We start from the raw sequence: 23,235 nt of genomic DNA, 5'->3' as shown, positions 1-23,235 counted from the left end.
GCGGAGCTCACTCAATGCGGATTCACTTAGCACTCTGTTTTTCCGGGATGAATTATCAGCGTTAAGTGGTGGTCACCTGTATACTTTACACTTTTTTACTTCGTGCAGTTATTCGTTTAAAGCCAGAGTGGTGTTTGCTGCTAAGATAAATGCCATAAAGATAAATGTGAGATGTACTGACAAACCGTGAAATGAAATTAAGAAAACAATTCGCATATTTCACACATTTATTCAGAACATAAGTTATTGGTAAAATTATGTGATATATTATCCACTTTCAGTATTTAGTGTAGCTTCCTTCACTGTCAATTATGGTTTGTATGTGGCATGGAGATTGGAGATTATTCTTCATTAATTCCCATAATTATTTTAATTGCTATTTGTCCTTTACAGATTGTTTAGGATATCAGCTCTACCAGCAAAGAAACAAAAACATTCAGATGAAGAGGGGAGTAGCAAAGAATTACAAGAATCATGGAGTGAAAGAGTTTGCTTTGATTAAGAATGATAATAAAGCATTATGCATTTTGTGTTCTGAAACAGTAGTGTGTAGGTTGTACACACAACTGTTTCATAACACAAAATGCATAATTTTGTATTCTGAAACGCGAGGGTAGTTTTTTAAAAGATTTAGTCAATTATGGCACGCACCCTTAAAATGGATCGCCACCCCCGAATTAGTGTGTTACATTTTCCATATCTTGTTACATGTAAAAGTAAAATTGAAATTATTTGAAAATTATTAAGTACATACACAACTACATTTACTGAACAAAACATTTAATGAGGAGATTTTTTTTTGATAAATAACAAAATTTAAAATGCTATTTTAGTTCACTTTCCACGTGGGCCGTAGATTGGACACCACTGTGAATCAACTGTAAGAGAATTAGGAGAGAGTGATTTTCATTTACCCCAATCATCTGTTGTTTTGCGATAGTGCGTTATCCACATTTTCCTGTAAATTTCTCGTCTCTTTTTACACGGTTCTATTAGTACAAATAAACACATACTACACTGATGTTAAAAAAAAAATTCATTAGTGAATCACTGAAATAAATATACAAATGAAAAATATACTTCATTAAAAAGTAGTCCTTTCCTTTTAGAGAAAACTCAGTTTTTAACCCTCAAGCAGCAGCACGGGCATAATGGTATACGTTTGCAACCAAAATAATAAATAAATAAAACTAAAATTAAAACATCTATTATTGATGACTACATGAATTTTAATAGTCTATTACATGTTTGACTTGCAATCTGCACCATTTAGAAGGCATTTCCATAAGAAAAATGGCATCTCTTGCTGTTGATCAGTGCAACTGCTAACTTTTTTCATGATACCAACTTTATTAAAAATTTTAAATAAAATATTAAATAATTTAAATAACATTAAAATAAGGAAAAAACAATTGCTTTTATTTCAGACTGCTTTATTGCTTTCTCAGAAAGAGATACTGAATGGTGTACAGAGTACATCACTTATATAAGACTTTGTATCCACAAAGACAACTATCATTATTAATGTTGTTACATTGCAGGAAAAACAGAAAGAAGGAAAAAAAAAAAAAAAAAAAAAAACAGCTCCATTTCTTTGTTTTTGACAAGCCTGCTTAACAATTAAAACAAATTTTTATCTGTCATTACAATGACAGCAAAGACATCAATAAAACCTAGTAGCATAATATATTGTCATCTACCATCAATTGGAGAAACCTGGATTCGATTCTTATCAATGACTGGAAGGATTCCTGAGCTGTCTTTAATTGAGGCTGTAACCTCAACCAAAAATGACTTCAGAAATTCCTGTGCTGTTAGCACTGATCTCAGATGGAGGGAGTGGGTTTCCCGATGAATTATATAGTGTTTTATAGCCAGCACAACCAACAAATCAGCTTGTAAATAGACTTCTACAGACATATATATAAAGAGATATGAGCAACAAATTCGAGCACCATTAAAATAATAATTCGAATACATCCGAATTAATGTCACTCATCTGCAACTTTTTGTTAACTTTAAAATGAGAAAAGCTTGGCAAGCTAAAAGCACAGAAGTACTGATAACATCACCAGATTAAAAAAATAATGAACTGTTTATTACATTTAAGATTATGCTGCTACAAAATTACCACAAAATGATCTTGAACAACTTTGCCTGATTTCTTTGTAGATTCAGGCTGGTCTTCCAAAGACAGTGATTCTATCTCTTGTGCCACTTCATCCTCCCTAAAATAATTTTTCAAAAAAAATGTTTTAGTTATCTTCATTATTTTAACTTCTAAAGGTTTGAAAGGATATTATTTTTAAAATAGAAAAGTACTGAACATAAAGATAAAAAATAAAATAAATAAGCTTATATACTTTTCTGTAAATATCACTGGCCTAAAAATTAAAACTTTTCTTCACATAATAAAATATATTATTTATATATATATATATTTTGTAGTACTGAATATTTTAAGGCTTTGAGAAAATTAATGTTTTCATTTTACTAGTTCCATGTGCTTAAAATGTTTGAGCTGATTTTCATTTGTATGTAGATCATCCCTCCCTCCAAGCCAAACTCCTAAGGCTTCCCCAATAACTGTCCAGCAATAATCTGCAAGCATGTTTGGGCTCTGAAAATGGGTCTGTTTGAACTCTGAATAGTTTTCTATGCAAAGTGAAATCTTTCTCCATTCATTGCTACTCCCTGAACACTACTCAAGTTCAGGGAGGGATTAAGATTCTATATGAACTAAAGATGTAGAAACTAAATATTTCTAAAGCTCATAACTACAACCTAGTTCTTTATACACTTACAGCAGGTGGTCAACATATTCCTCAGAATTATTGATTTTTGATTCAATAATTCCCCAGAATTCTTAAATCTTTGATTTTCTGAACTGCTTTGGCAGGATGACTCAAAGGCATTCCAAGCTGCTTTTTCACATATACTGATAATGTCAAAAGGACTTTTGTTCATTAACATATTAATCTGTCAACCAATAAAAATCCTCTATGTCCTTATGCCTATATTTTTGTTTCTAATAGAGTGAACCCTCACTTTATTACGGATTCACTGTACAATCAAATCACTTTACGATGGACTCTCCATAATAAAATACCTTTCACTATACGATATGTAGTAAGTGCAGGATACTGTGATCATGTTTGTTAATTGAATTCTAATTCTATTAAATGAAGCTGAAAAAATAGGAATGAAGAGAAGGTTCTGAAAATTTATTTATGTTTTTTATATGAGTTCAGTGAAGTGGAAACATATTTCACCATAAGTTAAAAACCACAGAATTCCAGTTATCGGTATTATCGCAAATGCAATAAGATCGAGTTTACTACCTGTTTATAATAGATTGCAGTTTATAATAGACTAACAGAAAAGCCCAATAAAATGGAAATTGTAAATTGTTTTTATTGTTTTATGGCAGTGACCTGCAGAAATGTGCTTCAGAAAAATATCACAAATGCATTCAAAATTGATTCTTATAACCAATCATAGCAATAAATGGTGAAAGTGTAACGAATTTTAATGATTTGAATTGGTTTTTTAAAATTTGACTCTATAAAGCAGCTGATTCTACTAACCAGTGATCACTGGTGCCTACTTATTTCACTTTACAAAGTCTCTGACAGGACCACATGGTCCTTTCTCTCATTTGTCAAAGTATTGGGCACATGTTTTGTTTTTGCAGTTGAAGTGATTTTTTTGTGTGGTGCTTACTTTCCATAAATTTACTGTATTGAATTCTTGAACATACAACATTGTGTAAACTGATAATATGGTCCCTAAAGAGGGCAGTAAGAAAAAAATTAATTAAAATTAAACAAGAAATAGTGAAAAAAATGATGGTGCTAAAATTAGTTCATTTGTGCACGAATATGGTTTTTCCTAGTCAACCATTTCTACCATAGTGAAACAAAAAAGAAAACCTTAAAAAAGTTAAAGTAAATGATGAATCTAACATAGTCCAAAGAGGTAGAGAACTGAGTGTAGATGTTTGCAAATGTATTGTCCAGTTCCTGGACAATACACATTTGCAAACGTGCAAAGCAGATTTTTGAGGACTTAAAGACTAAAACACCTTCAACTAGTGATACGCGATATGGGGACTTTAAAGCCAGCAAATGTTCGTTTGTTTGACCATTTTAGAAAAATGGTCCGATATTAAAACTGTCATATAGGGCATGGAGAGGCTTACAGTGCTGATCAGGAAACAGGTGAAAACTTTATAAGGTGGAGGTTCAAGAGCTTGTTGGGAAAGAGGGTTACCTTTCTCATCAAGTCTTTAATACAGACAAAACAGGCCTTTTTTGGAAAAGAATGTGCAAGAGAGTATACATCACAAAAGAAGAGGCCTCATTGCCTGGGCACCTATGAAGGATAGGCTTACTCTGCTATAGGGGTTCAACACGTCTGGTGATTTTAAACTTAAGCCAATGATGGTTTATCACTCAAAAACTCCAAGAGTGTTTAAAGAGCAAAATGTCATCAAAAGCAGGTTGGTGTTTCCTGGCAGTGTAACAAAAAGGCCTGGGTGCCAAGACACCTCTTCAATGAATGGATATTTGAAGTGTTTTGTCCTTCAGTCAAAAGTTATTTAGAAAAGAACAAGCTTCCTTTAAAGGCACTGTTAACTTTGGATAATGCTCCAGGCCATGATCCCAAACTTGCCCAAATTCTGGAGGAGCAATTTGACTTTGTTACTGTCAAATTTCTCCCACCCAATACCATCCCTCTGCTTCAACCAATGGATCAGCAAGTGAATGCCAACTTTAAAAAAATTTAAATGAAGAAGATGCTTACCAACTGCTTTGAAGAGACTTCAGAAGAGAGAGCCATCACCTTAAAGGCATTCTAGAAGACCAGGTTTAACATCTTAGACTGTGTAAAAGGGGCTTAGAGGGGAACAGGTATCCTGTGTGTTATCAGACACTTAGCCTAAAACACTGATGGATCCAATATCTCTCTATTACAGAAAATTTAGGAGAAGTCCAGTTGGCCTGCCTCCCTAAAATCCACTCATGCACACCTTCTCGATGGTAAGCCCTGTTACGTCACTTAGGTGGCAACGAACGTGTAGAGTGGTTCTCTTTCAAGACGCCTGGTCAGCGTGAAGAGGAAAAGACCAAACCCTCCAGCAATGAGAGCACAACAATACATATGGCCCTCAGTCCCCAGCAGGTTTCACTCTCCCTCTTACGGCAGTGTGAGGATCAGAGTGGAAGCAGAGGGTGCTAAGAATCTCTGGGTACGACCAGGCTGCCATGCACGGAAATTGAACTTGGCCTGTTATAACGTACGATCACTCATCGGTGAAGACAGGATATTAGAGCTGGAAAAGGAATTAGAAAATGTGAATTGAAATATCATCGGTTTAGCTGAAACAAGAAGAAGAAATGAATCACTTATAAGTTTATCAAGTGGAAATCTGCTGTACACCAATGGAAACAGTGAAAGGAGTGAAGGTGGAGTTGGGTTTCTGGTCCATAAAGATTTTAAAAACAACATTTTGGAATTCAAAAGTACATCACCAAGGGTGTCAAGACTAATACTCAAGATTTCTAAGAGATACAAGCTAAAGATTATAATGATTTATGCACCAACATCGAGCCATGATGATGAAGAGGTTGAAGAAATGTACACTGAAATTGAGTCTTCTAGATGACCAAAAAACCCACTACACTGTTATTATGGGAGACTTCAATGCTAAGGTTGGAAAAAGGCAAAACAGCACAGAAAGAGGAACTATAGGAAATTTTGGAATTGGTGAAAGAAATAAGAGGTGAAAGACTTGTGGAATTTGCAGAATCTCAAGGAATGTCAGTAATGAACACTTTTTTCAAGAAAAGGGCGAACAGAAAGTGGACATGGAAGAATCCAAATGGATTATCAACTAATGAAATCGACTTCATCCTCACTAACAGAAGATATATTGTGAATGATGTTACCGTCCTGAATAAGGTAAATGTTGGAAGTGATCACAGAATGGTAAGATGTACACTTGATATAGATGTAGGAAAGGAAAGGAAAAAACTGACTCGGGTAAATAATACAAAGATCTTTGAAATAACAGAGGAGGAGAAAAAGCAGTATGTACTGGAACTTAAGAACAAGTTTGAGCTTCTGCAGACTGCTCAGGACCAAGATATCGACGAGGAATATTACAACTTTCTGAAAGTGATAAAGCCCAAGAAACCTATAGGGAAACAGAAATCCAAAGAAGAAAAAATTAGTCAAGAAACACTTGTCATGATGAACCAAAGACAACAAATGAAGAGCAAGAAAAATACTGACAGGGAGAAAATTGAGTATACTGAGTTATGCAAAGCCATTAGAAAGAGACTCAGAGAGGACATAAGAAGATTTAACACAAGAAAAGTAGAACAAGCATTAAGGGAAAACAAAGGATTTAAATCAGCAGCCATGAGCAGTAATACAGAAAGACAAATGATACTGAAACTGAAGAATAGCAATGGTGTACTTATAAACAGCAGAGAAGGCATAATTCAAATAGCAGAAGACTACTATAGAGAATTATACAAGGAGCGAGGGAATGATACCAGCAGTGGGGAAGATGGATTGCAAAGTAGCAACACATACGACATACCCGATATTCTTCCTGATGAGGTAGAACATGCATTGAAGAAAATGAAGAATCGGAAAGCCCCGGGGGAAGATGAAGTTACTGTAGAGTTGTTAAAATTGGGAGGAAGAGACATAACACAAAAACTGGCAAGGCTCTTCACAAAGTGCATTAGAAAAGGTGTGATGCCTAAGCAGTGGAATAATGCAATCATAGTTTTGCTGCATAAGAAAGGAGATAAATCAGAAATTGGAAATTATAGACCAATTAGCTTATTATCCCATATCTACAAGTTGTTCACAAGAGTCATTACTAACAGATTAGAAAGAATACTTGATGAGAATCAACCGAAAGAGCAAGCTGGCTTTAGGACAGGATTCTCAACTATGGATCACCTTCACGTAATATCACAGCTAATGAATATAAAACACCATTGTGCCGTGCCTGGCATTTGTGGATTATGAAAAGGCATTTGACTCCATACAGCATAAGGCAATGTTTCGGGCACTGGAAAGACAAGGCATAGATACTCCATATATTATTATTTTGAAGAAAATATATGAGAGTGCTACCTCCTTTATTAGACTAGACAAAGACAGTACGAAATTTAAAATCGAGAAAGGAGTTCGACAAGGAGACACAATATCTCCGAAGCTGTTTACTGCTGCCCTTGAGGAAGCTTTCAGAAGATTAGACTGGTCGCAGAAAGGAGTCAATGTGAACGGAGAGTACCTAAACCATTTACGATTTTCAGATGACATTGTTGTCATAAGCCACGATCCCAAAGAATTAGAGGAAAATCTTAATCAGTTATGCACAGCTAGTAAGGATTTTGGACTAAAGATGAATATGGCTAAAACAAAAGTAATGATGAACAAGTATGCCACGGAAAGGGAAATAATGATTGAAGGAGCAGTAATTGAAAAGGTGGAGTCATATACTTATCTGGGACAAGTTATTAGCTGTAATAATGATAAATGGCTGGAAGTCAAGAGAAGAATAAATTTTGGATGGATAGCATTCAGGAAATATAGTCACATACTGAAGAGCAATATCCCAGTTTGTCTGAAACGTAAAATAATGAATCAATGTATACTCCCCACCATGACTTATGGAAGTGAAACTTGGGCACTCACCAAAAGAATGGAAGAGAAGCTAAGAACTACACAGCGAAGAATGGAACGAATTATATTGGGAATCAGACTGTTAGATAAGAAGAGAAACACATGGATTAGGCAGCAAACTCAAGTAAAGGACATTCTTATCAAAACTAAAGAACTAAAATGGTCTTGGGCAGGACACATAGCTAGAAGACATGATGACAGATGGACTAAGAAAATAACAGAATGGTACCCAAGAGGAGCTAGAAGAAAACCTGGAGGACAAAGGCGGAGATGGATAGATGAAATTCATGAGTTTTTGAGTAGTAAATGGATGGCCAGTGCTCAAAACAGATGGAACTGGAAAGTTGCTGGAGAGGCCTTCATCCTGCAGTGGATTGAAAATGGCTGATGATGATGACTGTATAAAAATGATTGTCAGTTCTTGGAATGCAGTTTCAGCTCGTGCCTCAATGCAGCCCTGGAAGAACTTGTGGCCTTCAGTCATGCATTATTTTGAAGGATTTGAAGCTGAAGGTGTTCTACAGCAAGAAATTATCACTCTTAGTGAATCCTTGGCTCTTAAGATTGATGTGGAGAGTTAACTGAGGACCAAGGAATGGAGTTGACAACAGGGGAGCAGATAAGCAAGTGCGACGTTGGAGACGAGGAACATGAAGAGGATGGCCAACAACTCAAGAAATTAAGGACTATGTGGGACATTGTGAAGAGGACAGTAAGATAAAACCCAGATATTGAAACTACTGAATTGATGACCTGTAAATCTGAAGAGTAGGTGTTAAATTATTTCAAGAACTTTCCAAGAAAGTGCCAAAAGCAAACCACTTTGGACAGTTTTTATACCACAGTAGCAAGAGGTAGCAATCGGAAATAACACCAGATCATGAAGGTTGTCCTGATATCTTGATGGTAAGGTTCTCTTACCATCGAGAGACAGCTTTTCCAGTATAAGTTAAATGAAAATTACTGTTCTTGTTTCTTTTAATGTTTATAATTATCAATTATCATTTTAAACATTTTGGGGGGAAGGAAATAAGTAAAAATGTGGCACCATCAGCATTTTTTATCATTTTTCAAATTGGTATCATGTTCTAATGTTTATTCCGGTGTATAAGATGCACCACAATTTTAGGGTTTTTTTTTTTTTTTTTTTTTTAGATAAAAGGTGCATGGTATACACCAGAAAATATGGTGTTCAGTATTCTATATAAAACTAATACAATTTCCATTATAAAAAATCATCTTTTAGAGATATAAATAGTTCAGTTATATAGCAAAAATTTCAACTTCCAAGGACTTGGAACAAATTACCAAAAAACAATGTGTTATTGGGGTCACATTACGATATTTTCATTATATGATGGTGTCTCTGGAACGAATTAATATTATAAAAGCGGGGGTCCACTGTATTGGAAACTACATCCTTCTTTGTCCAGTACTTTTACAATTTTGCATAGCGCCAATCTAATATGAAGTTGGTGCAAATAAAAATCCTCTTATATTAAATAAAAATCCTCATATGCTTGCAGCTTACAATTAAGCCATCAATATCACTGCAGAAAGTGAGATCACCTTTTAGAGACTTGGTGTCACGCAGATATAAGGGATGCAGAACTGCAATTTGGGGAGTACAACGTCTACAGAAAGGATAGACAGGATAGGAAGGGAGGAGGGGTTATGCTATTAGTTAAGAAACACATAAAAACCAAGGAAGTGAAGCCAGTCGACATAGCTGGTCAGTGCAGTGTGGAGTCAGTTTGGTGTGACATAAACATTGGGAGATCAAAATTGAGAGTAGGAGTGTGCTATAGGCCTAATGACTCTGATGAGTATAATAAGGAACTGTACAGGGAAATAGAGTGGGCCAGTAAATCAGAGTGTCTTATAATGGGAGATTTTAATTTCCCAGATATTGACTGGAATTTTGGGGCTGGTTACTCACACACTAGCAGGACTTTTTTGGATTTATTGGATGATTGTTTTCTACATCAGCATGTTCGGGAGGCAACTAGAGGGAGTAATACTCTTGATTTGATTATCAGCAGTGATTCTTCATGCATTAAGAATCTGCAGATAAATGAACCACTAGGTGGCAGTGATCACAGTGTGCTGAAGTGGGATTTACTCAAAGAGGTAACTATCATTAGGGGTAAAGGGAAGGGTTATTGCTTCCGTAAAGGCGACTACGATGGACTGAGACAGTATTTAAATTCTATACAGTGGGACCAACTGATGATGTTACCAACAGCAAATTCAAAATGGGAAGCATTCAAAGAACTTATCTTGGAAGCTACTAGGCTTTACATACCAACTAAGAAATATTGTTCAAGGTTTAGGCCAAAATGGATGTCAGATGAACTAATGAGGCATATGGCAGAGAAGAAAAATGCATGGGATACTTACAAATTAACACATGACACAGAAGCCTATGATAGATACAAGTTGATATGCAACCAAGTTACAAAGGAGGTTAGGCAGGCGAAGGCAGATTATGAGAAATCCTTGGCAAGAGATGCAAAGAAAAACAGCAAAGAGTTCTTTACTTATGTAAACTCTAGAAGGAAGGGAATGAATCAGATTGGTCCACTTGATATTGATGGGTCAACTGTTGATGATCCTGCTCAGGTAGCTAACAAACTAAATGAATATTTTGCATCGACATTCACACATGAGGAGTTATTCAGCGAGGGGAATGCCAGAGGTGTATTCAACTCTAGCAGTAAGCTACAGAATCTTGAAATAACTGGGAGTAAAGTGGAGGAGAAACTGTTGAAGATAAACACAAGAAAGGCACCCGGGGTGGATGGGATCTATCCAGTTATATTAAAGGAGGCAGCAAAGGAAGTAAGCAAACCCTTAGCCATAATTATGAGAGCTTCCTTGGACTCAGGGGAGGTACCCATAGACTGGAAATGTGCAAATGTGACCCCAATTCACAAAGGAGGATCAAAGGCTGACACAAGTAATTATAGACCTGTGAGCTTAACTTCTGTTCCAGGAAAATTAATGGAGGCACTGGTTAAAGAAGCACTGCAGGATCATTTAGACAAGACTTCAGTTATAGCTCAGACACAGCATGGTTTTGTTAAGGGGAGGTCTTGCCTGACCAACTTGATTGGATACTATGATGCAGTCACAAAAGAACTGGATGCAGGGAATAACTTTGATATTATATACTTGGATCTTAGAAAGGCTTTTGATACTGTTGCACATGGAAGACTGCTACACAAATTGGAGCAGTGTGACATTGGAGGCAAATTGCTGCTATGGATAAAGGGGTGGTTGAAGGGGAGAAGACAGAGAGTGGTAATCAATGGACACTGCTCATCGTGGACTGATGTTATTAGTGGAGTCCCTCAGGGCTCAGTGTTGGGTCCATTATTGTTTTCTGTATTTATAAATGATATTGATGATGGTATATCGGGCTTAATGTCCAAGTTTGCAGACGATACAAAGGTTGGCAGGGTTGTCAAGGACACTACTGACACTATGCTGCTGCAACAGGATCTGGAAAGGTTGAGCAGATGGGCTGAGAGGTGGCAAATGAAGTTTAACATTGACAAATGTAAAGTACTACACATGGGAAACAGCAACCCCAGAGCAACGTATCAACTCTGTGGTACTACACTGACAGTGGTAGAGAATGAAAGGGACTTGGGGGTGGTTGTGCAGGCAGATATGAAGTTCTCTGAGCAGTGCAGACGGGCTGCAAGAGTAGCTCATGGAGTATTGTCAATGATATACAGGAATTTTTCCAGCAGGGATAAGGAGGTGATTATTCCATTGTATAAGGCGATGGTCAGGCCACACCTAGAGTACTGTATACAGGTCTGGAGGCCTCATTTCAAGAAGGATGTAGAGCTGCTGGAACGAGTACAGAGAAGGGCAACAAGATTAGTGAATGGAACAAAGGGGTGCTCTTATGAAGAAAGGCTTAAGTTTTGCAAATTACAGTGTCTGGAGACTAGGCACCAGCGAGGTGATCTGATAGAGGTGTATAAAGCCTTGAATGGTTTAAGCATGCTCAATGCTGATGGGATTCTTCCTCTAGCTCAGAAAAATCACCTGAGAGGGCATAAATTCAAATTGAGGAAAGACAGATGTAGGATAGACGTGCGGAAATTTGCCTTTAGCCAGCGGGTGGTTGGTTGGTGGAACAGACTTCCATCCCTTGTGGTGGAGGTTGATAGCCTAAATAAGTTTAAGGCTCAGCTGGACAGGTATTTTGAACGAACAGAGGGGTGAAGTGGAAGTGGTTTTTTTTTTTTTTTTTTTGGCTGATGCTGCATAAGCTTGCTTTCTTGCATCAAATGCCTCTACTAATGCTAATGCTGTTTAACGAGAAAATGTATTAAATTCTTTTCTGACTGTGATAGTTTTATCCCTGTAGTCTGTAACACAAGAATTCAGCTTCTATCTTACAGTTGTCTTGAATCAAGTCATTTAATTCTGCTTCAATAATCAAATGAGGTTAACTCTCTTGGGTTGATACATATTCTTCATCCTTGTTGGACACATGTTTATCATCTTCACAAGATGATGCATCTTAATCCATAATCCATGTTTAAGGAGGCTTAGGAATTGGCATGTCAACCTTTAAACTGCTAAAAATCATCCAAAATTTGAGGGTCAGCTTATATGCCAAGTATAAAATCTTCATCTTAAGTAAACTTGTATCGAGGCATGCCAGTGATTTTCTGTTCCTCAGACGTGTACTCAATTAATGGAATAAAAAATTACTCAATTTACAACCTTAAAAATCACAAGAAATAATTCAAATTGCTCAATCATTGTTCATCACCTTTATTTTAATCTTATATTAAAAATGAATATATATTTAATTATATTCCTCATTATAATGAATTTTAATCAACTCCTCACTTATTTAAATATTACTTCCATTATTAACTTTGACTTATAGAAAATCAAACGTCAATTAAAAAACCCATGTGCTTCAATAATTGGAGCCACTCTTATATAAAGCAGATGGAGTGTAATAATCGACAAGCTGCCAACAAGTGTTAAGAGCACTTTCTGGCAGCTTGTCCTTACATGCACTTTAATAATTGCACACAAAAAGATGTGCTAATTTTAAATTGATGTTTTGAGCATGTACATATAATTATTGAGGATAGGTTTAACTTGGTCTTGCATGTTTACTTTTTTGTGTGATGACTAAACAAAAATTTATGGAATTTTGAATGGCAGAATCAAAGAAAACACTTTCATTGAAAGGAATTGACAATTTCAGCTATGTGAATTATGGAGCAGACTTTTGTCTACTAGTGGGAGTATGATATGAGACTGAAGATCATGTGGAACCTCAAAGATCCCACAAGCAAGCCTCCACATTAAGGCACACACACACTTAGGGTTAGAAAGACATGAATTAATACCAATATATTGACAATTCATTACACATATTACACAAATATACATTGTTACCACTTTTTAAAACCCAAAAATTTGTTCATATTCCTCCACAGCCCAAAACAATTATTCAAATTTACTGAGCGTTATGTTTTCGAGTTTACTTTCAGTGAGACCAACTGATGTTGCCAATGGCAAATTCTAAATAGGAAGAACTATGGGAAATAATTGTAACAGAGGCATGTGATACAAGAAAGCAAGCATATGAGCTTATATAGCATCAACCAAAAAAAAAAAAAAAAAAAAAAAATCACACAAACATTACCTCTAAAAGTTTGTACAGATCCTCCTTGAATTTATTTAAGCTATCAACTTCCACAACAGATGGAGTTTGTTCCAGCAATTAACCACCCGCTAGCTAAAGGAAAATTTCCGGGCATCTATTCTACAGCTGTCTTTCCTCAATTTGAATTTATGCCCCCTCAGGTTCGTAATCTGAACAAGTGGAAGAATCCCATTAGAATTCAGTGTGCTCAACCATTCAAGGCCGTATACACCTCAATCAGATCGCCTCACAGGTGCCTAGTCTCCAGCCGCTGCAATTTGCAGCACTTAAGCCTCTCTTGGTAAGAGGACCTCTCCGTTCCCTTCACCAAGTGTGTTCCCTTCATTGTACATGCTCAAGCAAATCTATATCCTTTCTAAAATGAGAACTCCAGACCTGTATGCAGTACTCAAGGCATCGCCTTATACAAAGGAATAATCACCTCCTTTTCCCCTGCTAGAAAAATTCCTGTATATCATTGACAAAACCCTATGACCTGCTCTGGCAGCCTGTCTGCATTGCTCAGAAAACTGACTGCACAATTACTCCCAGGTCTTGTTCATTTTCTACCACCCTAAATGTAGTAACCACACATTTGGTACATTCCTCTGGAGTTACTGCTACAGATATGCAGCACTTGACATTTGTCAATGTTAAGCTTCAGTTGCCACTTCTCAGCCCATCTGCCCAAATTTTCTAGATCCTGTTGCAGTAGCACACTGCCATTAACAACCCTGCCAACCTTTGTCATCTGCAAACTTCAACACTTAAGTGTGATATACCTTCACCAATATCATTTATAAATATACAAAACAACAGTGGGCTCAATACCGAACCCTGTGGGACTCCACTAATAACACTAGTCTACAAAGAGCAGCAGCATCCATTGATTACCATTCTGTCTTCTCCCACTCAACCACCCTTTTAACCATTGTAGCAATTATCCTTAATACCATTCTACTCCACTTTGTACAGCAGTCTTCCATGCACAATAGTGTCAAAAGCTTTCCTAAAATCCAAGTATATGCTATCAAAATTATTTTTTGCATCCAGTTCCTTTGTAACCACATCATAGTATCCTATCAGATTTGTCAGACAAGACTTTCCCTTAACAAACCCATGCTGTGTCTGAATTATTGCTGCAGTCTTGTCTAGATGATCCCGCAATACATCTTTAACCAGTGACTCCATTATTTTACCCAGAACAGAAGTTAAACTAACTGGTCTGTAATTACTAGTGTCGCCCTTCGATCCCCTTTGTGAATTGGGGATACATTTGCACATCTCCAGTCCGTGGGGACTTCCCGAGTCCAAGGATGCTCTCATAATTATGGCTAAGAGTTTGCTTAGTTCCTTTGCCACCTCCTTTAATATAACTGGATAGATCCCATCCACCCCAGGAGCCTTTCTTATGTTTAACTTCAACGATTTCTCCTCCACCTTGCTCTCAGTTATTACAAAATCATTAAGCACCCTGTTACAGTTTGATAACCTTGTGGCATTTTCAAACCTTAACTCCTTATGTGTGAATGTAGATGCAAAATACTCATTCAGTTTGTTAGCTATCTGAGCAGGATCATCGACAGCCGACCTGTCGATATCAAGCGGACCAATCTGATTCATCCCATTTCTTTTAGAGTTTAAGTAAAGTAGTCCTTGCATGGAAATTCATTACTGGAAATTCTTACTAGTCTGCAACGATTCATCCAATACCTGTCCGTATTGATCGTATTTTACAAAAGTACAGTCCATTGATGGATTGGAAATAAAAGGAACTGGTCCTTCATCACAGGACAGTTTGAAAAGCACTAACATATGTGCATTTTCTATTCAGTCATCCCCCACCAAAGTGTCATCACTCAACATGTGGGGCACAAAGTTTATCTTGATCTCGTATTTTGCACCCAGAATAGAGATCCTAAACCTTCGTGATCTCAGAAGAAACTGTTCTTTTGTGCTGTTCAATTATACTTTCCAAAAACTGTCAAGGTTTATTAATATAAGAATGCAATATTTCAGTTCTCACAAATATTTCATTTGTAAACAAATCGTACAAAACATAGAAATAACTGGACTTTTATTAATTTCACATGCAGAATCTAACATAATACTGTGCCAGTTTGCATTATATTATAATATAACACAGATGGTCAGAATGTCTGGGTCATATTCTGACCCCTGACATATATCAAACTATAATGAGCAGCACCTAGTAATTAATAACTCTTAATGACACTACTGGTCAGATGGTAATCTGCCATTCTTTGAGAAAATGAAATTTATTTTTGATTAACACACACTCAGTGATCACTGAAATATGACCATCTACCTAATACAGTGTTGAGCCTGCATTTGCACAGATAACAGCCACTATTTGCCTAGGTATTTACTCCACTAGAGGTCTGAAGACCTCTGTAGAGATCTGCAGCCATGCTGCCTGAAAGGCTTTCCACAGTATAGATGATAGTTCTGCCCATATGCCTCTCACTTCCCATTCCAAAACATCCTGCAGGTGATCAAATGGATTGAGTTCAGGCAAATTTGGAGGCCAATCAAGATAGATGATATCTTTAGTGTGTTCCTCAAAACTCTTGTGCACAGTGCGGGCCTGATGACACAGTGCATTATCTCTTGGAAAATACAGTTTTCATCTGGGAAAAAAATGAAACATGGCAGGTTACGCATGGTCTCCTAAGAGCTGCCAGTAGACCTCACCAGTGAAACACTGGTCCATAAGCACCAGGGATCCTAGTTCTTGCCAGTAAACCAGCCCCATACGAAGCAACCACTGCCACCTGCCTGGATAGTGGGCATTATGTACAATGGGTCCATGGACTTGTGTTGCTTATGCCACACATGAAGGAATCTGTTGGCATGTTACCCCAAGGATGTGGACCAGCTCATTCAACCAGCACACTCATTTCCAGTCCTCCAGTGTGTTGTTGTTGACACCACAGCATTTGTCCTTGACAATGACCAGTGGTGAGGAGGTGTCTCTTGGGTCATCTGCTGTGGAACCCCATACGTCTGAGTGTGCAGTGCAACATTATTTGGGATATTGTTTTTGTATTCCCCATATTTTATGGCAATTTCAACTGTCACATAGGGACCTGCCGTTGAGTCTGTAGAATGTGCTGCACTCTTCCCTCACCAAAACATCCATCTTGCATAATCCTTCTTTACAGTTCTATTTGTGGGAGGTGGTTTGACCTGTTCAACACTGTCATGAGCAACCAAACATGCCATTGATAATAAAGCACCCAACGAATGAGCTTCCGTAATCATGCGCTTTTGAAACTTCGTGATATCTTTACTACATCCCACAACTACCACTTTATCATTTTAACTTGCACGACCAGATGCAAATTACCACTGCTCTAGCATATGAAGCTGTTCAGCTTTTTATGCTATGAGCTATATGGCACAGTCCATTACAGATGGGGTGGTCATAATTCAGTGATCACAGTGTATGTACAGCTTATATAAAACAAGTTTTTCAAATAATCTGACATCATAGGAATATCTTGAAGTCCTATTCATGATCAGGGAGAAAAAAAGTACACTTAAAATTGTCTTTATCAGAAAAAAATTTGTTCAATGGAGTAATTAGCAATTAAGCTATTAATTACTGATTCATTATTACTAGGGAGGATTTTGGAAAATGCAAATGTGCTGCAACGCATATTTTGTTTTTTACAAGCATAATAATTTGAACAAAAATGCATAACATGGAATATTTTTCAAACTTTGTTTACAAAGGGAAAAATGATCCTCTACAAAGCTGATCAATTAGTAGTAAGTCACTACCATCTGATCAACAGATTCCTCCCAAGAACTAAACAGATGTTTTTGTTTCATTTAAAAAAAAAAAAAAAAAAAAACGCCTGACTGAATATCAATTTACCCAAATCTTCAGCTTCCATACTTTCCAATTCAACCTCATCAGCTACTGTGGCAATCATGAATAACTGCAGTTGATGGGCACAACTGATTTGATTAACAAAAATCATTTCATTCGATTAACAAAAAATCATTCAATTATATTCATATCATTCAAATGATGAAATTTCATATTTGGATCTTTTAGAAAAGATTTGTTCAGCCATCCCAAATTTCCTTAAAATCACACAAATAAAATACAGCAATTATTTTTTTTTTCATAAAATTGACTTCAACCAGACCTGAAAGCTCGGAACTCGTTGTGACTAATATACATCGGACTGGATACATGATGTACAGTCCCAAGTGTGACCACAAGAGCTGACATATCAGACTCGCCAGACTCTGAAAAAGAAGACAGGATGGCACCGTTGTCCCAAGTGTTTCTATTCATAAATAGAAGCATGTTCCAGCTGTTTGACCAGTGCTCAACAACAAAATGTCAGCTTGACACAAAATTTTTAGTATATGTTCTGTTAGACTCTGGGAAGGTTTTAAGACCAATTCTGATTTAACACCTTCTCTCCCTTCTTCACCCTACAGAAACTTCTTAGTTTTGGATGTTGGAACATTACTTGAGAAGGAAAAGTCAGACTGATACCAAATTTTCAGTACGTTTCATTGGTCCCTGAGAAGCTTTCAATATTAATGTTTTCATAAGCCCTTCCTGTCCTCCCTCCCAAAAAGAAATCTATATTCAAAACAAATGTTACTTCAGAAGCAAAAGTTGGATAGACACTAAATTTTCATTCCATTTGTTGGTCCCTGGGAAAGTTTTAGGTTAAATCCTGATTTCATAACACCCTCCAGTCCCAGTTCCCCCCCACACACACACACAGAAATGCGATAAATCTGGAACGCCTTTGATCCTTTTCAAATTTTAGCACCTATGTAGAATATTCCTCTGGGCCATTGTACCAAAGATCATGCCAATAAATTAACCAATGTCCTCTGTGCCCACAAATCCCCCTTTAAAAAACTTCTATGCAAATTTCACATGAACATTATGTAGTGAGGTTTTAATAAACACTTCCTGAGTACAACAAAAAAGTTTTTAAACACTGAGTATGTAATCTGATAATCAAATGCACCAAAAATGTTAAGCAACACATGCATTACCCATCTTGTATTTTTAGGTGTTTGCATTAGCATAAAGTGTCCACTGTCTATACCATGTTTATCCTTATGTAGTAACTCTGCACCCAGTAGACAGATTTTGATTAATTTTATATTTGGGTAGTTTAGAAAGTTTTTGTGAGGCATTCCAAATATCATTAAAATCAGACCAACAGAAATTTTGTAATTTTTTCAAAAAAATCTGAAGTAATTTTTGTAAATAAATTTAAACATTTCAGATGTTCAGGCAGTTCTCCATTAAAAAAAAGAACCATCAAGGTTGTTCTCACACTTAACCAAAGTGACATGCTTTGGTGGTGGTGGTCCCCTCCCCACCAAGTTACAAATGGAATTTTGTTTCAGAGTCAGTCGTATGTCCAAGTTTCTCCACTATTAACAATGCAACTGACAAAAATCGAGTGCTTTCGATCCCTTGTTTTACAGTTCAACAGTGAGCCTTCTGTCATCATTCAATGATATTGGAATAAATTCTGCTGATACTTAATGCACAACAAGGTTAAAACCACCAGACACAATCCAAACGAGATTACTAGTTCAACAATTGCTCAGATGGTTAAATGCTGATCAGATTGAGTTTTCATGCACTTTAGCAACCATTTCATTGCTATTTGAAGTTCCTATATGGTGGCCACTTCAACCAACATTCAAGTAGAACTTCATCATCAGTCGTACACAAGCACCACCAAATAGTTCTTGATATTTGTGGGGAGGAGAGATTTCTGCTCTGTTTTTCCTATTCTTCACACAAAACTTGATGATGCACACACATTCTGCTTTCATATCCATTACAAATAGAACAGATATCTAATACACATCTAAACTTCAACGCGTTGAAATTGTCCTACATTCATCTCATTCACAACTGCGTAAAAATAGCTAACGCATCCTGTAATAGGCAAAGAATGTCAAAAAAATATATGCTCTATACCATTACACATACTCCAGTGGCTGTAGTTTGTACACCACAGGATGGTTCTAGAACCCTGTCCAGTTTCCTCTGTATATGAACTTTTCCATCAACAATGAAAAACGTAACTTGGGAACTTGTTCAGACCACATGACTTGTCTCCAATCCTACATCCATATATATATATTCCAGGTGGTGTCTGAGATCAGTAGCTTCCATAAAGGTCTCTCACTCTCAAAGGAATTATTTATAAAGTTCTTCACAATAGCATAACAAACTCTGATGGGAGCTTGACTGCAAAATTTGATTTTGGGGCTCCAGATTCATGACCCTTTTGTTAGACTGCTAAAGTTAACTTTGTTGCACCCCTCTGAGCCATTCTTGAAGAAAGATATCTTATCAATTTTGTAGTCCAGAAAAAGATCACAATGAATTTCTGAGAATGTGATTATAGGGAACACAAACTTGTAACAATTTGTCTTTAAATCTCATTTAAGCAAAGTATTAAAAGTGGATTTTGAAAGTGCAAGGAATAGTGCATTATGCACTTTTGTCTGCACTTATACATCCTTTTGATAAAAGGATGTTGGGTAGTGCAGAGCCCTTTGGCTGGATGCCTTGGTGTACTGCACTGGTTCACCACATATGAGTTACAACTCCGGTTCTTTAAATTATGTGGGTACTGATGTCGTGATGTTGCTACATTAAATGCAGTTAAATGTTCCATCGCTTGGCAAAATTACACTTGACAATCAGCTCTAGATGTCAGGCTCATAGACCATCATGTTATATTTTTAGTCACAATTGCACTTGTGATTGGATGTTTTAGCAGCATTTTTTCATTCTTTAATGACCTGAGTGGCAAGTCTTTGAATATCCAAGCAGTGATACCATCCTTTGTGCTGTAATACTTGCTAAACTCACATTAATAATCATAACTCTTTGGCAGTCTGAGACATCCAGTCCATTTCCCATTGTAGGTGAACTAATTTGAACACTAGTCACGTCAGTTTTACAATTCTACTTTACATATCACATTCATTTCCTATTCAATTTATATATTTTTTCACAAGTTTTTACATGCCTCCAATGTCCTGATAAAGTGGCCTGCATAATCTAGTTTAATAAGTGCTTTTTAATCAACACAGTGAAGTGTTTTTGTTAGCAGTTCTAAATCCTGTGTACAGTCAATGCCTTTCAATGACTGCATATAATGAGAATGCTGTCCCAGATTATAAAAAGAAAACTATAACAATAATAAAATTCTTTATTCCAAAAATTATATATGACAATTCCCATTATAGAAAACGAGGAGAATCTAACCTCACTGGGAATATGAAATAAAATTATATACATATATACAACCTATTACAATAAAATTTAATTATCGTATGTCAGTATTAAATCAAAACTAATACAATATGAATTACTTCATCTCTAGTAATATAATATCACACGACAAAAGGTAGTTTCATTCTAGTAATAATGAATATCATTTACTTATTTTAATGAAAAAATACTGACGTTACTCACCAGTCATCATCTTTTTTTCTAGATTTCTTGCCTTTCTTGCCAGCTTTTGTGGCAACAGCTTCATCACTTACACCTCTGACAGTGGTTGATGGTTCAATGTCAACCTCCCCCTCGCCACTAGATATTAAACAAGTTCATAAGTCACTGTATAACCCTTCATCAGATTAATTAAAAAGAAAATAATAAAATATTAATATCCATATAAAAAATTATTAAGAGGATGTGCTGGATACTCCCATTTAGTACAGTATTAATCCTTAAAGATGAATCCTGCAATTCACCATGATCTAATAACTGTTCAAAAAACAAATCAACTAACGTAATACTGATTCCAATGAAATGCACACGTGTGCCAGTTAATTATACATTATCATGAGGATTCCAAGTTAGTCCCTTTTCAAGATGTATTCTAATACATCTTGAAGCTTACTATTTTGACACACTTACTCGTGGACTGGATGTAGGAACAATTTCAACATAGTTTATTTGGATTTTAGCAAGCCTCAGGAGAAGTTATTGCATAAGTTGGAACATGTCGGGATTACTGGAAAAATTCTAAGACGGATCGCAGAGTGCCTGTAGGACAAAAAGGTAGAGGGTTGTGATTAACGGATATTCTTAATTTCATTTCTGCACATCCACTACAATGTCCATTCATTCCTCCAACCAGCACATGGCAACAAACATAATATCCACTGCTTTGGATACAATATACAATGTATAGCCTATGTGATATGTATGAAAAACAAACCACTTTAAATTAAATCAAATTTAATTAAAAGTAACCAGATTTTAATGAAATTTGGGAAGGCTTGACAAATCATTCTAACATAACGAAATATAAAATTATTTTGTTATGTTAGTATATTTATCTTACTAACCACTTATCTTACTAACTACTCTGTATCTTACTACTCTGTGGGTTGGGGGGGGGGGTATCCAATCCATGTGTTTTACAAGTTTTGCAGCTCTGGCGAATAGAAAGGGTTTTTAGCTATATTTACCCGCTTTATTGACTTAATTGTTATATTAAATTATTTTCTATAAGTAGCTTATAAACTTAGTCAAGATCCTAGGTTAATTCTGAATTTAGATAGTGAGATTTTGAAAGTTCATTAATACTTAGTGTGCATAGATTTACCGTTCGTAACTTGCTGACATTGTTACATGATACAACGTTACATCCTGTACTAGATAGCGTTAGCTTAGTATAGTATATAATACTATCAATTAATCGATAAAATTTATTGATCTTGTTAAACTTCATTGTCAATTAAATTGTACTTTTTTAACTAAATACATAACAACTTAGATTTTACAAACATAATATAATTAATTAATACATAACTTGATACGAAAGTTATAACGAAACTCTCAGATAATACTCAATATTGAAAAAAATACATACACACACATACACACACACACACACATATATATATATATATATATATATATATATATATATATATATATATGTGTGTGTGTTATAACTGAATTGGGATATAAGTTTAGGGTTATAATTTTGTACCGAAACTGAAATTTTATTGAAATTGAATTGAAATCATGACTCGGACCAGAGCAGCAAAGCAAAATGCTCAAGCTAATGGGAGTGCTGTGGCTCAGGGGAGAACTGAGGGAGACAGTTACCCTTTGAATCACAGCCTTTTAAAATGCACTGCTTGTTTGATGTTTGTGGAGGCTTCAAGTGGTGAAACCCATGTTTAGTCTCTAGAGCAAAGTTTCCGGCATCCCCCTCCCCCCATACTTCTCCTTCAACCCATGCACGGTACTAAGTACTATAGATTTTGATACCTTTCGTGTTTGGGGTTTTCATAAAAAAATCAAGTCGGAACATGATATTGCCAAGGGTGCGGAATGTCTTTGTGGGTGCGTGATGCAAGGAGTGTGAGGAAATCAGGCAACAACTCAGCATTGTTATGGACCTACATGAGAGCTTGAAAAATAGGGTGGATGCCCTCGAAGGATCTAAATTGAGGGGCACATCAAACTCTCAGCTGCCAACATCAACGTCAGAGCTTGCATTTGACCATCACACAACACAGCGGCAACCCCCAAGGCAGAATGCACTGGTCTCACAGGAACTAGTAGTTGTCAGAGAAAGGGAAACATGGTGTGTAAAAAGGATAGGTAGAACAAGACCAGGGTATGTCTGCCAGGGGCAAAGGTTGATGATGTTGTAAAGCAGATATCTTTTATGGGCACAAAAGGTGACACTGTTGTACACATTGGCACTAATGATATTAAGAGGAGGAGACCGGCAGAATTACTTAACAAGTACAAGTCGCTGTTGAAA

The 23,235-nt window shown here is 36.4% G+C and overlaps 1 protein-coding gene across 1 annotated transcript in view; it reads right to left on the bottom strand.

The window, feature by feature from the left end:
- Positions 1 to 23,235, bottom strand: part of eIF5B (eukaryotic translation initiation factor 5B) — a 609,831-nt gene that overhangs the window by 547,871 nt on the left and 38,725 nt on the right. Inside the window, exons 2-3 of the mRNA XM_090369319.1 lie at positions 20,919 to 21,035; positions 2,132 to 2,228 (exon numbers count right to left, since the gene is read on the bottom strand). Coding sequence (XP_090225445.1) covers positions 2,132 to 2,228; positions 20,919 to 21,035 — 214 coding nt within the window. The remainder of the gene's footprint in view (positions 1 to 2,131; positions 2,229 to 20,918; positions 21,036 to 23,235) is intronic.

Source organism: Mastigoproctus giganteus, chromosome 3 (assembly GCF_048544385.1).
Source record: "Mastigoproctus giganteus isolate SK-2022 chromosome 3, ASM4854438v1, whole genome shotgun sequence".
Taxonomy (NCBI): Eukaryota; Metazoa; Arthropoda; class Arachnida; order Uropygi; family Thelyphonidae; genus Mastigoproctus; species Mastigoproctus giganteus.
The sequence above is the reverse complement of the archived record's forward strand: the minus strand, read 5'-3'. Positions and strand labels throughout refer to the sequence as shown.